Source organism: Paralichthys olivaceus, chromosome 6 (genome assembly GCF_024713975.1).
Source record: "Paralichthys olivaceus isolate ysfri-2021 chromosome 6, ASM2471397v2, whole genome shotgun sequence".
NCBI classification, from domain to species: domain Eukaryota; kingdom Metazoa; phylum Chordata; class Actinopteri; order Pleuronectiformes; family Paralichthyidae; genus Paralichthys; species Paralichthys olivaceus.
Window position 1 is genome coordinate 26,341,816 of NC_091098.1, and position 15,609 is coordinate 26,357,424.

The 15,609-nt window shown below is 44.8% G+C and overlaps 2 protein-coding genes across 3 annotated transcripts in view; both read left to right on the plus strand.

The window, feature by feature from the left end:
• ptpn18 (protein tyrosine phosphatase non-receptor type 18) overlaps window positions 1–4,602 on the plus strand; it is a 12,279-nt gene extending 7,677 nt beyond the window's left edge. For both annotated transcript variants that reach the window (XM_069525918.1, XM_069525919.1), the window contains exons 12-16: window positions 223–275; window positions 2,048–2,161; window positions 2,367–2,572; window positions 2,647–2,736; window positions 2,902–4,602. In XM_069525918.1, coding sequence (XP_069382019.1) covers window positions 223–275; window positions 2,048–2,161; window positions 2,367–2,572; window positions 2,647–2,736; window positions 2,902–2,975 — 537 coding nt within the window. In that variant the 3' untranslated portion in view covers window positions 2,976–4,602. The remainder of the gene's footprint in view (window positions 1–222; window positions 276–2,047; window positions 2,162–2,366; window positions 2,573–2,646; window positions 2,737–2,901) is intronic.
• A 4,210-nt stretch (window positions 4,603–8,812) lies between these two features.
• plxna3 (plexin A3) overlaps window positions 8,813–15,609 on the plus strand; it is a 71,008-nt gene continuing 64,211 nt past the window's right edge. Inside the window, exon 1 of the mRNA XM_069526365.1 lies at window positions 8,813–9,106. The gene's annotated coding sequence lies outside the window, so the exon portion shown is untranslated. The remainder of the gene's footprint in view (window positions 9,107–15,609) is intronic.

Sequence of the window (15,609 nt, forward strand, 5' to 3'; positions counted from 1 at the left end):
AAATGAATGAATGAATAGAACTTTATTGTTAAAATCAAAAAGCTGTTCAGAACATATCAGTGTGTGCGGAGCCTTCGTAGCAGGGATGGAAACGTGTCGTGATATTTGTCAGTGTGTCGCTCATCACATGTTGAACCATCACATGATTCACTGATTATCATGAACCCTCAGATGAACTAATATAATATGAAGATATATAAACTCTGCTTTCTGTTTCACCAGCTGAAGACACAAGACAAGGAAACAACCGTGACTCCTGCTTCCTTCAACAAGAGGTACATCCATCCATCCATCCATCTATCATCCAACATTCCATCCATCCATCCATCCATCCATTCATTCATCCATTCATTCATCAATTCATCCATCCATTGATTCATTCATTCATATATAGGAGATCACTGACTGTATATAAAGATGAGAACTATCTGACAGACAGAATGTCTCACCCCAGTGTCTCACCTCCATCCTCCATTCCCATATGTTGCCATGTTGCCATGGAAAAGGAGCAGATTGAGGGCGGAGAAGAGGAGAATGGGAGAGGGGGACAGGGGGAGAGGGGGACAGGGGGAGAGGGGGACAGGGGGAGAGGGGGAGAGGGGGAGAGGGGAAGAGGTTAAGAGGGTTTAGAGAAGAAGAGATGAAAAGAGGATGGAAACTATAAAAAGTGAAGGAAAGAAGGTGGCAAAACAAGAGAGGAGACACGAGAGGACGGAGACGTAGGAGGTGAGAAGAGGAGGTGAAGTGATGGATTAATAAAAGAATATGTGGGGGGGGGGTGAGGACAGAATAATGTAAATAAGAAAGGAAAGGTGAGATGGGCGGAAGAGGAGAGACAACAAATCATCGTAATCACAATCTCACTCCTCCATCTTGTTTGGCTGCACTGGGACCAGTCAGTGTAACCATGACGACTGAAGTCATGGGCTGAAGTCATGGCCAGAGCAGGAAGTTGAGAACTGAGCGACTTCCTGCTGAAAATAATAATGTGTGACACTGATGTCATCTTAGTAGAATCGGCAAAGCATCATGGTACCTAAACACAACACTGTGTCTTTATCCATACTACACACTGACTAGACACTGACTACACACTGACTACACACTGACTACACACTGACTACACACTGACTACACCTGACTACACCTGACTACACACTGACTACACACTGACTACACACTGACTACACACTGACTACACACTGACTACACACTGACTACACACTGACTACACACTGACTACACACTAACTACACCTGACTACACACTGACTACACACTGACTACACACTGACTACACACTAACTACACCTGACTACACACTAACTACACACTAACTACACACTGACTACACACTGACTACACACTGACTACACCTGACTACACCTGACTACACCTGACTACACACTGACTACACACTGACTACACACTGACTACACACTGACTACACACTGACTACACACTGACTACACACTAACTACACACTGACTACACACTGACTACACACTGACTACATACTGACTACACACTGACTACATACTGACTACACACTGACTACACACTGACTACACACTAACTACACCTGACTACACACTAACTACACACTGACTACACCTGACTACACACTGACTACACACTGACTACACACTGAAGGCCCTTGTAGTCCTTCAGCAGATTATGGACGTTCTTCTAGAGGTTATAGAGCTCAGTGATATGGTCATTGGTTCTTTTTTTTTATTCCGGAGGTTCTTCGGATCATTGAGTCTGAATCTATCCATCTATCTATCTGTTTATCTATCCATCTGTTTATCTATCCATCTATCCATCTATCTATCTATCTATCTATCTATCTATCTATCTATCTACCCATCTATCCATCTATCCATCCATCTATGCATCTATCCATCTATCCATCTATCTATCCATCTATCCATCTATCTATCCATCTATCCATCTATCTATCTATCCATCTATCCATCTATCCATCTATCTATCTATCTATCCATCTATCTATCTATCTATCTATCCATCCATCCATCTCTCTATAGATTGTTGAGGCTGAGCATGAATGACACGTACGCTGTGGTCAATAAACCCAAACATCCCCACCCACCTTCATCAAAGCCCGCCCACTCTGATGTAGCCCCGCCCAGAGCCAGCAGGTAAAGACATACTGATTAGAATTCAGCATCGACTCATCTGTTCTCATGATCATGTGTAAATGTATGTTTGTTAATTCAACTTAGTTCAACTTTTTTAATTTGTAGCTTAAATCTTTTATTGTAAATCATCAGTATTTTTTTCATTCTTTTCATCAGTATTTAAATATTCAAACTTTTTGTATTTTTATCGTTAACCCTCTCCCAGGACCCTGCCCCCCTCCCACCACTACGATAACGACCTTGCAGGAGCGGCGGCGGCTCCCGTCTACAGCTGCGTCCGACCCCGAGCTAAACCACAAAGCCCACCTCTCTCTGCCACGCCCATCTATGACACGGCGACTCCAGCCAATCGTAAGCCGGGGGAGGGACAACTGTCGCTGCGTAGCAACGGAGACTATCAATCGGTGGCAGGTAAGAGTCAGACGATCAGGGGATGTGCGAGCGTTGGTGATGATCAGTGAGTGAACGCCTGTTTCCTTTTCAAGACGAAAAACTTTCACCAACAAACGACGATTATGAAGATTTCTCCACTTCGGTCACAGACACGTCCAGCATCTGTCCACCAGGGGGCATTGGTGAGTACCTGTATTGTCTGGCCTCACTTTTAAAGGAACAGGCCGTGTCCACTCGTTTACTGTAGGCTTCCCCTCAACGCTGGACTGTTCCTTTGACTGTGTGTTTAACTGTGTGTTACTGTGGTGATGGATTGTGTGTCTGAATGTGTTCGTGTCACTTGTCAGGGTTTAACTGTCGTATTCAGAAGCCCAAAGGACCCAGAGATCCTCCAGCGGAGTGGAGCCGGCTGGAGAGATGAACCACTCCGGACTGGACTCAGTCAAACTGGACTCAGTCAAACTGGACTCAGTCAGTGTGTTAACGTTTCCACGATGTCCAGTTGACCTGAAGTGAGACTTGTGTGTGATTGTTGTGTGTCTGATTCCCTCCTCTGAATCTCCCCTCACGTCTCTGCAGTTTATCAGGTTGGATTTTCAGTGTGGGTCCATGTCCGGTCCAGACATGTAGCGTAGAGAAGAACTGGAGTGATAGTTTTTACTGTTTCATCTGCAAGTAGAAGTAAAAGTGAAAGTTTGTTAAATGAGTCCCTCGTCTCAGGTCGTCCCACTCTGCCAGTGCTGACCACCAGGGGGCAGCAGAGCAACACAAAAGCAGTGAGACATCCTGCAGGAGGATGAAGTTACATTTCAGAGGACACACACTGATGTTACTGCCCCCCCCCCCCCCCCATGGTGGATCAGTGGTAGAATTCTACCTGTCACGCAGGTTCGATTCCCACCCACTGCAGTAAAATGTACCATCTTTATCCTATTTCAATGCTTAGAGCAAAAGTATTTCTGAATCTAATTGACGCAGTTTGAAGTGAGACCCTCATTTCAGGACGTCACATGACAGCTGTCTGACCTCAGCGGTCATGTGACTGGAAACTAAAACAGTGATTGGTTGACGTGTGAAAGATAAACAGAGAAATCAACCTTCTCACGAAAAAAAACATATTTTCACCACATTATATTCACCTTCTTAATAAAGGACAACAACAGTTTGATAACAAATGTTAATGTAAAAAACTAATTGCACAAAAAAAAAAAGACTTTAAACTGAAGTTTACGTTGATGTAGTTGTAACTTAAACTAAAAGTTACAGGGCTCTGCTTTTAGTCCTCATAGAGACAGATGTATGTCCCCACAACATGAGTTATACCTAGACCATACACACACACACACACACACACACACACACACACTCTGTCCATTCATACCAAAGTTTAATTGAAACCATCTTCCTCCTCCGAGAGAGGGAAAGTGACATCATCAGATCTGAATCAGGATACAAAAGATAGTGGTGATTCAGCACACACACACACACACACACACACACACACACACACGTATACACAAAGTAGCACGCTGTGGTTTTTGAAAATCGGTGCGTGTGTGTGTGTAAATGTGTGTATTGCCCACAGCACACATTACTTATTGGCAGGAATAACCAACACACACACGCACACACAGATCCTGGGTGTTGGCTCTTTCAATGGGCGAGAGACCACAGGCATCCAGAGAGAAAGAGAGATAAAAAACAGAGAGATAGAAATTAAAGGGCAGCTTCAGGCTGTTTTCACGCTCATGTCGAACGTCCATGTAAACAGCTGTGAGTGTGATCATGTGACCACGTCTTGGTCCCAACAGCCCCTGGTTTTATTGAAGTGTCTCCATCATTCGATCAATGTCACAACAAAGATCGGCTCCTGGTCTTTAAATCCAAAGAAAGGGTTTTCATCATCTGTGGGTCGGACATTTTTTTACATTTTACTTTTCAGTGAATGAAATTTGTTATTGAGAAAAAATTTCAAATTCAAGTTCAAGTTGTTTGAGTGACAGAAACAGAGATGTTATGTTATTTCTCATAAAAACTATTGAAACATTCACGTGAGTGAAGCTCATTCTTCAACGATTCATTTAAATTGTTATTAAATCTTGTTTTTCCTTTCAATTGACTAATGGTAGAGTTTGACACACAGGCTAGGTGTTTCCCTTTGTTTCCATTCTTACTGCTAAGCTAAGCTAACAGAGCACAAGAGAACCAGAATGATTACACACATGAACGTGTTTAACTACTATGAATATTCTCATTCATCTCGGGAACAGAAGTTTTGTTGATATCAAAACTAATAATGACATAAAGTAAAGAACAACCAAACAAAATGAAAAGAAAAGGAGAGAGACAGAGGAGAGAGAAACAGGAGAGAGAGAAACAGGAGAGAGAAACAGGAGAGAGAGAGAGAGAAGAGAGAAACATGAGAGAGGGACAGAGAAGAGAGAAACAGGAGAGAGAGACAGAGGAGAGAAAAACAGGAGAGAGAGAAACAGGAGAGAGAGACAGAGGAGAGAGAAACAGGAGAGAGAGAGAGAGAGAAGAGAGAAACAGGAGAGAGAGACAGAGAAGAGTAATTTTAGAGGACTGAGGTAGTGAGAAAATAAAAGAGGAAGAAAGTGTAATGATGGAGTGATAGAAGAGAGTGAACAAGAGAGTGAGAACTGATGGAGTGACCAAAATAGAAAGAGAGAGAGAGAGAGAGAGAGAAAAAGAGAGATGGGAACAGACTGATGTAAAAAGATTGATAGTGATTTAAGAGAGCGAGAAAGAGAGAGAGTGATGAAACAGAGAGCGAGAAAGAGAGAGAGCAGTGCTGCCACTGAGCCTTGTTGCTAGGCAACTGAGCAGCTCCTCTTTGAAGTTTTTCCTCATTGTTTTTTTTTCTTTTTGAACAATGAGGTCACAGCGAGGCTCAGCAGTAACCATGGCAACCATCTTGGGGATGGGGGGGTGGGTGGGGGGGGTAGTCTTTGTCTAGGGCCCCCTGGAGTCTAGGACCGCCACTGCTGCTGTCATCACACCTGAGCGTCTTCACCTGGTGACGCCACTCATCGGAAGCATCTGATTGGTCGAGCTCGTTAGAGGAGGCGTGGCCCAGGACAAAAAAAAACAAACAAAACACCTGTCCATCAAAAGCAAAGATGAAGAAGAAGAAGAAGAAGAAGAAGAAGAGGACGAGAAACATGATGAGTCGTGTTGTGTTCAACCATGTTTTCTGCTTTAAGTGTGTTTGGGTTCTCACACAGACACACACAGACACACACACACACAGACACACACAGACACACACACAGACTCACACAGACACACACACAGACACACACACAGTCTGTTGTCATGCTGCTGCTGTTCCACGCGTCAAACATCAGACAAACCTCAGAGAAGTAAAAATAAATAACGAAAGAGACACAGAAAATTTGTTCTGCTCTGTGGCTTCGACCTCGTAAACTTCAGCTTCTAACGAACAGCTGCACACACACACACACACACACACACACACACAGTCCAGATGTGTTTGGTAATAGTAGCAGGGATTTTAAAAAGCAAGCATATAGATCCTGAAACCAACACAGGCCCATTGTGATTCACATACACACAGATACACACACGCACACACTCACACACAGAAGTCTATTGTCATGCATGCTGCTGGCTGTTTCACGCCAACTTAAAAGGATTAACAGGCGATCAGCATCAATTTACACTGAAGAGAGGGGGAGGGGGGTGGAAGGATGGGGGGAGACGAGAGAGAGAAAAAACAAGAGAGAGAGAGAGAGAGAGAGAGAGAGAGAGAGAGACATACAGAGACATTGTAAAGTCTGAGGTTAGAGAGTTCAAAAGTTAAAACAAAACTGATAAACATCAAACGACCAATCAATGATCTACAATCAGAGTAATTATTTAAATGAGTGAAACAACAGGCACCTGTAGACGACTCCCCCCCCCCCCCCCCCCCCCCCCCCCCCATCTCCGAACCTGTGTGTGGTCGTTGAGGTCAGAGGTCATTATGGTCAGTGGGGGGGGGGGGGGGGCGTATGGTTCAGTCAGGTTTGAAGATGTTGGTTTTTGTGTTTAAAGAAGAAATGAGATTACAGGAAGTTGGAATCTAAACATCTTTTGAGTTTGCAACAAAGCTACCACAGGTTCTCCTTCTCGTGTGGAGGAGGAGGGCGAGATGAGGGGCGTTCAGCTGCAACATGACACTTCACCACTAGATGTCACTAAATCCTACACACTGAAAAACATCAGTGAGGCAAGAACTCACTGAAATGATCAAACCATCGTTGAGAAACAGTTGTTTAATGTCCACTTCAGTTTAAGTTAGGTTTGTTCCATGTCCCATCTGTTAACGTTTATTGTTTATGATCAATATCGCAGCCACCAGGGGGCGATCAATATTTTGGCTTCACTATTGAGGAGCAGTCATGTCGTCCATTTTGAAGTGGAAAGGATCAAAAAGGCAAAGATGAAAAGAGGAGAGGGATAGACCCTCAAATGGCTTCAATTAAGAAAATTACAGAGCGAGAGAGAGACAGAGCGAGAGGAGGAGAGAGAGAGACAGAGAGAGAGAGGAGCAGTCCTCTCAGAGTCGGAGCTGATTACAGGGTGAACCAGGTTCTAACCTCAGTCTAAACCTGAACCCAGAACCACTCAGGTTATTTCAGGCTGTGGAAACACTGAGTTTATAAAATCACAGACGTCACTTCAATCCAACTCGTCTCATTGCAGCAGAATCGTCCCCGCGGCTCAGTTTCTTTCTTCAGTGACACATAGATCGTAACTGAAGCTGGAGTCAGAGCCCACGACCTGCAGGGGGCGACTCCTCTGGTGGTTTCTATAGAAGTCAGGAAACTTTGTCCTCAGGAGTTTTTGTCTCAGTCTCTAGTTTCAAGTCTTCTTCAACACAGCTCATGTTCATTTATCAATTATGATCATTTAGAGTCCAACAGATCAGAAAGCTCCGGGTTGTTGTGGGGGGGGGGGGGGGGTACCACAGTGTGATTGACAGCTAGTACTGTCCAATAGGTGCGGGTGTAGGTGAGCGTGTAGTGTCCTCAAGCTCTCCGTCAGGCTCCATCCCCCGCTCCTCCAAATATGGTTCCTTCTGGTTTTGAAAAACTAAGATGGCGCTGGACAAGATGTCAAACACACAATGAAGTGTTCAGCATCTCTTGAAATATTTCAGAATCAGAATCAGAATTCTTTTATTTGCCAGGTATGTTTGCACATAGAGTGGATGTCTCCTTCTTATAACAGGTGAAGTCAGAATTCAGATCGATGGGGAAATCTTCTGTCTTCAGACTCACAGATAACGAGTGCGGACGCTGGACTCAACACATCTTCTGAAATGAAAATCAGGTTTGTGTCGGGTTCACACAAACACTGAAACTGTTTACACTGACAACTCACAGAGTACGTGGACGTAAAAAGCAGAGCAGAGAAAAACTCAAGTAAAACTACCTCAGAATTGTACTTGAGTACTCTGACCAATGTACTCAGTTACTTCACACAGATCCAAGCTGTGGTGGTTATTTCACCCTGAGTTTCACCTGACAGGCTGCACTCGCCTCTGATTGGTGGTAAATAAAAATCTGTTCTAAAATATTCTTCACTCCTGTTTTTATTTTCTTCTACTTTATTTATTTTCTCAGCTTTTATCCAGATGCACAGAATTCTCACTCCTCCATGTGCTGATGTTTGTCTTAATTAATTGATACTTCAAATGATTGATTAATTGATAAATCAGAAGTTGATCAATGATAAAACTTAAATTGTTGATTGTGGATTAATTGAATCTGTGTCTGTATCATCCATCTCTCTCTCCATCCTCATCCATCTCCTCCTCTGTGTGTATGTGTCCATAGATTTATTCACCTCCACTGCGTCGCTATATATTTCTCTCTCTCTCCCTCGCTGTGGCCTGGTGTCTCTCCCCCAGTCTCTCTCTCCACATCTGGCTCAGGGAGGAGGACAAACAGCAGATTAAGGAGCTGGACTCGACCACGGGACACGTGGTGAAGGTGTGAACCAGCTGTTTCACACCCGGAAACACACGCGCGTTAAAACCACAAGTCCCGACGTCGCCGTGTGGATGAAACAGATGATCAGAGACGGAATGTTCCTTTAATCAAAATCACTCTGGGAGGTTTTTACCGCTTTGTCTCAGCCTCGCTCTCTCACCCTCCCCCCTCCCTCCGTGGCGCACAGTGGTACGGTCCAGACGGGGGGAGGAGGAGGAGGAGGAGGAGGGGTGGCTGTGGAGGAGCAGGAGCAGACCGAGCCGAGCCAAGCCGAGTACGGCTGTGTGTGTGTGTGGGGGAGACGCGCCGCTTCGCTCCGTCATCTTTCAGCCCTGGATTATTATTTCACTTTGTTTTTACGCATGAGACTTTTACGCGTCCGGACTCTTCCTGCTGCTGAAAACACCTGAGCTCAGGTACATGAGCAGAGGAAGAGGAGAAGAAGAAGAAGAAGAGGAAGAAGAAAGGCAGGAGCAGCGCGTGGGACTGTGGATTTAAATCAAACTGGACTTTTCTGCGCGTGTCCGTCCAGGTACGTCCCGGAGCTTTGTGGAGGGCTGGGGTGGGGGAGGCTGGGGTGGGGTTGTCCGGGTCCGGGTGGCAGATATGGGGGTAGCGGGGTAGTGGTGGTGGTGGTGGTTGGGGGGTGCATGTGTGTGGATGTTTGGGGGTAAACGCCTCGTCTCTCCGCCGCATCACCGCTCAGCTGCTGCTTCTCCTGCGCGTGAACGTTCTCCTCCTTTTTTCCACTGTTTTCCTCAGAGGGGGGGGAGGTTGGGGGAGAAGCAGCGGGGCTGTGGGGGTTGATACCCCAGGTACGACTGGTTTCACTCCCGGGGGGTGTTGTGGAGCCTCTCGCGGCCTCGTGCGGTGTGTGCGCACCGGTGTGCTGCGCCTCTGTTTGCGCCTTTTCTCCAATTACAAACGGATCAATTCTGCGCGTAAAAGACGCGTTTTTGTGGCCGCAGATGTGAAATGTGTGTTTTTTCAGTGAAGCAGGGGAGGAGGAGGGGGAGAGCGGTGGGGGAGGAGGGGGGGGGGAGGCAGCGAGGCTCCAGACGTGGATCCATTAAAGAACAAAAGGGGGAGGCAGCAGGAAAAACGCGTTAAATCGTCGAAAACCGCGTGAACGTCTCCGCCGCGACTCACGCACCGAACCCGCACCAGCGTCTCTCTGGAGCCGAGCCGCAGCCTCCATCCTCCGGGTCTCACGACCATCGATCCCCCCGCTTCTCCTCCCACATCTGATCGAAGTGTTCGACCGCTCATCGATTGATTTCTCTGATAAACGAACGCTGACGTTAAAAGTGAAGCCTGTGATCAATCACTTCTTCTACAACCTGATCAGGTATCAGATGTTCTGACCTTCAGTCAAACCAAATCACCTGATGATCGAATAAAAACGACTGTGGACAAATGCTGAAATCGATCAGTGACGTGGTCGTTTCAACAATAAACATAAGAAAAAACACTCAAAACAACGATGTTCCACAGGATGACGTGATGTGAAGGTGATCGATAATAATATGATCAGTTTTATGATAAATGATCAGCTGCAAAATCAACCCACTCACTGTCTGTAGGTGATCAGTCAAATCGTCAGTAGCTGATATGATGAGAGCTGCAGATGATCAATGGAGTAAAATCTGTAATCTGATCAATAACCTCGTTGACTCAGATGAGAATTAAAGGAGTTTGTAGTGAAAAGGAAAATGTTGAGGAGTCTGAGTCCAGACTGACGTTCGACTGATCAATAATCGGATCCATCACTTGTACTCCAAACAAGTCAGAGGAGAGAATACATGGAAATGATCTATTGATTAGTTTGACTGATGGAAAATTAACCATCAGCTTCATGTTGTGATGATCGATTATTGATGATCAAACATTTTCCTCCTGAGCGATCTGAGCGTTTCGTCTCTCTCTCTCTGCTGGGGGAGGAGTCGCCGCTGTTTTCCGACCTTTATATCGATGATTGATCGGTAATGAAAACGATCATTAGCTGCAGATCGTTCCTATATTTAAAACATGAACTGAGCCCGACAGAAGCTCCTGGATCATTTAACTCAGATTTATATCGACTCAGATTAAATGTGAAAGGAATGATCAGCAGATAATTAATGGGGAAGAGGAGATCAATAAAATAACAGCGATGAACCAGGAGGAAAATAAAAGATCAGATTCAAACAAGAATCAAAGGATTCAAAGCAAAAACAGACAAAATAGAAATAAAACCCTCATCGTTGTTTCTCTGAGCGATTTAGACTCGTCAGGTCGTATCCAGAGATCTGTCTGAAGTTTATCTGATTACGATGGATTCGCCGACCTCAAACACACACTCACCTGTAAACACACGTCAACAACAACACACTGAAGACTCAGTCATCCTGGTGAAGATCAACATCGACTCAGAGCGGAAACAGTTCACTGATCTAATAACAGAAAATCATTCTGATCATCGCTTCGTTGATTCGGGCAATAAAAAAAAAATACACGTGTGTTTCCAGCTGAAAATGCAGCGTGAAGGTTGAGTTCCTGAATCAAGTTGAAAATGTCAAACGCGAACTTTCGGAGATCACGCCACTGTCGCCTAGCAACAGAGCTGCGTTTGGGAATGGCGAGGAAGTTTGTTTTTTTAAAAGCCACACAATGTAAGATTTGCTCTCGTTTATACTCAAGCTCCCCCTGCAGGTGGGATGTGTTACTCAATGTTGGAAATACTAGTTTCGGTCTGAGCCTCCGCACGTGCGCTAGCTGCTAGCTCCGGCTCTGGTTGTTGGTGTCAGTCGTAAATATAAAGACCACCTGGTGTTGCGTTAACATGTGCTAACATGTTAGCTGTTAGCTGGAGTTGAAGCGTGATATTTATGAAGACCAACATCTTTTTAAACCAAACGACTGATCGAATTATTGAGAGAACAACTGGATCAAATCACTGAATGAAAAAAGCCTCAGTGTGTGTTAGCATGCCACGTTAGCATGCTACAGGTTCAGTCTGCCTCAGACACAGGAAATGAAAAGTAAAGGAAACAGGTGAAAGGTCACAGGTCACTTTTTTACATCGCTGCTGGAAATGATTGTTATTAATTTGTCAGTCAGTTAATTGGTCGATCAGCGTGTGAATGAAAACACGATTTCTCAAACTTAAATCTTTAACTTTTAACACATTAACAAACAATTTAATTCGTAGTTCTCGTCCACCACACGTTTCGTAAAAAAATTCTATTTATTTTACATCAAGTAATTTCCTTAGAAACCGATGAAGATGTTGAAAATGAGTTTTATGTCTCCACCGCTCTGCTCTGGTCCACGTCTTCAGACGCAGGTGAAGATATGAATCACTTAGTCGCCTCCTCTCTCACATTCTCGTGATTTGATTGGCTCTTGCCCGCGCGTGAGTGTTTTGATTGATCCACCGAACGCAACATTTTGTTGTCGCAGCCAATAAAAAAAAAAACAGCCACCAGGACAGGTGTGACATCATCGTACCTGTCGGCTCACGTGATGACCGTCAGCGGCGTCTTGTTTGACCCTTTGTTGCGACGGTTGTTGTTGTTATGAAAATGAAGTCAGTTTAAAGAAGCTTCCGGTTAATGGTCGAGTCACGACGTGAGACCGACGGCCTGGTTCCACGGCGTTCTTCTAAATAAGTGCACGTGTCATCGTGTGTGTGTGTTTATAATAAACACTGGGAATTTATTTTGATAGGTTTTTATAAATGTGTGTAAATCTGATTGGTGGCAGTGAACCAGAGCTTCTGTGCTCAAGTTGAAATGGAGACTCTTATTTTGGAGCTTTGACATTTTTCCACACAGAACTTCACTTTCCAGATTTATCACACATCACATTTTCCATACATCTGTGTGTGTGTGTGTGTGTGTGTGTGTGTGTGTGTGTGTGTGTGTGTGTGTAATGAGATTTCCTCGTCTTGTCTCCACAACGCCCCAGTTCTTCTGTTATAGGAAATCCATCACTGAGGCTTATTATGGAATATTGATCATATGTGCAGCACGTCTGTGTGTTTGACCTTGTGTGTGTGTGTGTTGAAATCAGGTCAACCTGTTACCTGCAGCTGTGATTATGTGTGTCTGCAATTTAATCTTTGTCTTTGTCACACAATGAGACCTTGTTGTCTGTTAATACACAATTAGAATCAAATATAGACACACACACACACACGCTGAGTCAGTGATGGTGTCGCCGCTGAGTCAGCAGATAGAGACTCTGATATTTTCAGCTCTGAGTCTCGGTGAAGACTCGTCCGTCCATCATCTAATAATAATGAAAATGTCCCGGAGCGGCGGCGTCGTCTCTTTCTGGACCAAAGTCAAAATCAGCTCAGCTCAGGAATGCTGCGTCTCTCCTCCTCATCTTCCTCATCTTCCTCATCTGTAACCAGCACTTTTCCAAAAAACGTAAAACTGCGTCGTGGTGCGTCTGCCACGAAGATGAAATGTTAACGAAGATGTAAACTCGTCCTTTATTCTGCTATTACGTACGAAAAGAGACACGTCTGCTTCAAACCATGTAGCTCTCACTGCCGACTGACTTTCACGCCTCCTTTACGTTGACCACCAGAGGGCAGCGCAGAGGCAAGAGTCTCTGACAATAACAAACACGGCGACAGTGAAGAAGTTTGTGACAACGAAAGTTGTGAATGCCGATTTGTCTGTGAGGTTGTCAACACGTGGACGATGAATTCTCTTTTAAAACATCTAAAGACGTGATGGACAAAATGAACGCAGACAGAATCCATCTGTTTTACTGACTCGCCAGCTTCCACCCCCCCGACAACAGGAAACACTTCAAACGCAGGTTCTTCTAAATTCAGCACAAAACCAGTTGAATGTAAACACAGTTAAATTCTATATAGTTTACATGAAGTTTGGTTCATGGTCTTCATTGTGACTCAGCTGCTCAGAGCTGTGACTGAACCATGAGACCGGAGGAAATGAAACTGAGATATCTGAAATAATCTTAATACACACACACACACACACACACACACACACACACACAGGTCCAGCTGCTCGAGGTCAGACGGAATCGAGGGAGGAAGTGAAGAGTGTCAGCTGATTGTTTCCTCCCAGTTCCTTAGCTCATCCTGTGTGAGTGTAGTCCTTCACAAGACCAGGGTCAAACTAGTACTGTGTGTGTGTGTGTGTGTGTGTGTGTGTGTGTGTGTGTGTGTGTGTGTGTAAACTGTCAGAGTGAGCGAGTGGACGTGTTGATGAGGTTTCTAACACGTGACGGACGAGAAACTGGAAGAATCCAAGTATCTCAGGATGAAGAAGAGGAGCTGCACACGATGAAGACGAAGACGTCAACCTGGAAACACGAGGAGATTCCAGATGTTTTGGTGACGAGGGCCGATGTTCATGTCTGGAAACAGCTTTAGAAACTAAATGACTGGAATTTTAAAGAAGGTAAATTAAAACCTCCCTCGTGAGTCTCACTCTCCAGAGGTTTTCAAAAAATATGAAGTTAAAATGAAACTGAGCTGAAAAGAAAAGCACACGTGATGTTTCAGTGACGTCTGCGACGTCTGCTGGATGATTGAAAAGTCAACACGAGCTGCGGCCGCACACTCGCCGGAGACTTAACACACGCCCTGGACCAATCAGGAGTCAGACTCAGCCGTCAATCATGATGTCACAGCCTTGTTTTGACATCATTGAATGAAAAATGAAACATGAACAAACATCAGTGTGATGAGATTAAAAGACTGAAACACTCATTTAACTTGCAGATTTTTCTTGGTCCATGTCCCATCTGCTGACACGGATGAGGTTTATGACCTAAACTGAAGCCAGCCACCAGGGGGCGATTTGAGATGGTTTGGCTTCACTTTTGAGGAGCTGTCACGTCGTCCATCTTGTTTTTACGATCATAAGGGTTTGATAACGACAGCTCAGACAACATGTCTCCGTCAGCATCGTCCACACAAATCTTTGTTGGTCCTTGGGGTCCAGGGTCACATGTATGTACGTTCAAGTGTTTTCACATTCTGTGTGTGTGTGTGTGCATGCGTGTGCATGCGTGTTCAGGCTCACAGCTGGTTCAGGATCGTGCCTCAGTTTTCTCTCATCACAGATCTGGTCCAGTTTTTTTTATTTCCAGAACAAACTGTCATGCGGTGGATCGATGCGTCTGAAACATAAGCACACGTCTGCAGAGCCGTGACGCTGCCGACGTGTGTTTTGTTAAAGTCCATGTGATTTGTAGTAAATGAGTTAAATCGTAGGAAACCAGACTGAGGCTGTTTCTTCAGCTCGAACCTCTCAGCTCTGTTTAAACCGTCAAAGTGAAGGTGGAGTGTGTCACCGTCTGAGCTTTAACTCCGACCTCTGATGTCATCCTCAAAGATATTTAGAGCTGTGATGGGGGGGGGGCACCTGAGACTGAACAGACGCTGACAAGATAAAAAACGAACCTCAGACTCTTTAAAATGTGTCCGGACTCGATTTTTTTCCCAATATAAAAAGATCTCTGGAGGGTGAGGGGCAGAGATCACATGGTTTGTTTACAGCACATTGACATCGGCTCAAAAAGACAAATCTCCTCGTCTTTCCAAGTTGACGCCTTCGTCTTCTACGTGCACGGTTCCTTTTCCTCATCCTGAGATTTCTGTGTTCTTCCAGTTTCACGTCCGTCACGTGTTAGAAACCTCAACACAACTTGTTCCTGCTGTTTTCTCACATGGACTCACTCTGACGTTTTCCAGACATTCAAGAGACACAGACTTAGACATTTGTTCTCACATACAGAAGACGTCAGGAACACGTCAGGAACACGTCTGAAAGCAGCTTCAGTATCTCAGGGTGATGTTTCAGCACAACATCACGATAAAGATGAAGCGGAGTCAGAAGGAAAAACCTTCGATTCACCAGTGGATGTAGATTCTGACCGTCACCTGTGGTCGTGATCTCTGTGTCGTGACCAAAAACACAAACGTGAAATGTTCCATCACAGTTCTAATCTGAAGAAACTGACCACATCACGAGAAACGGGTTTAACAACGATCCACTGAGACGC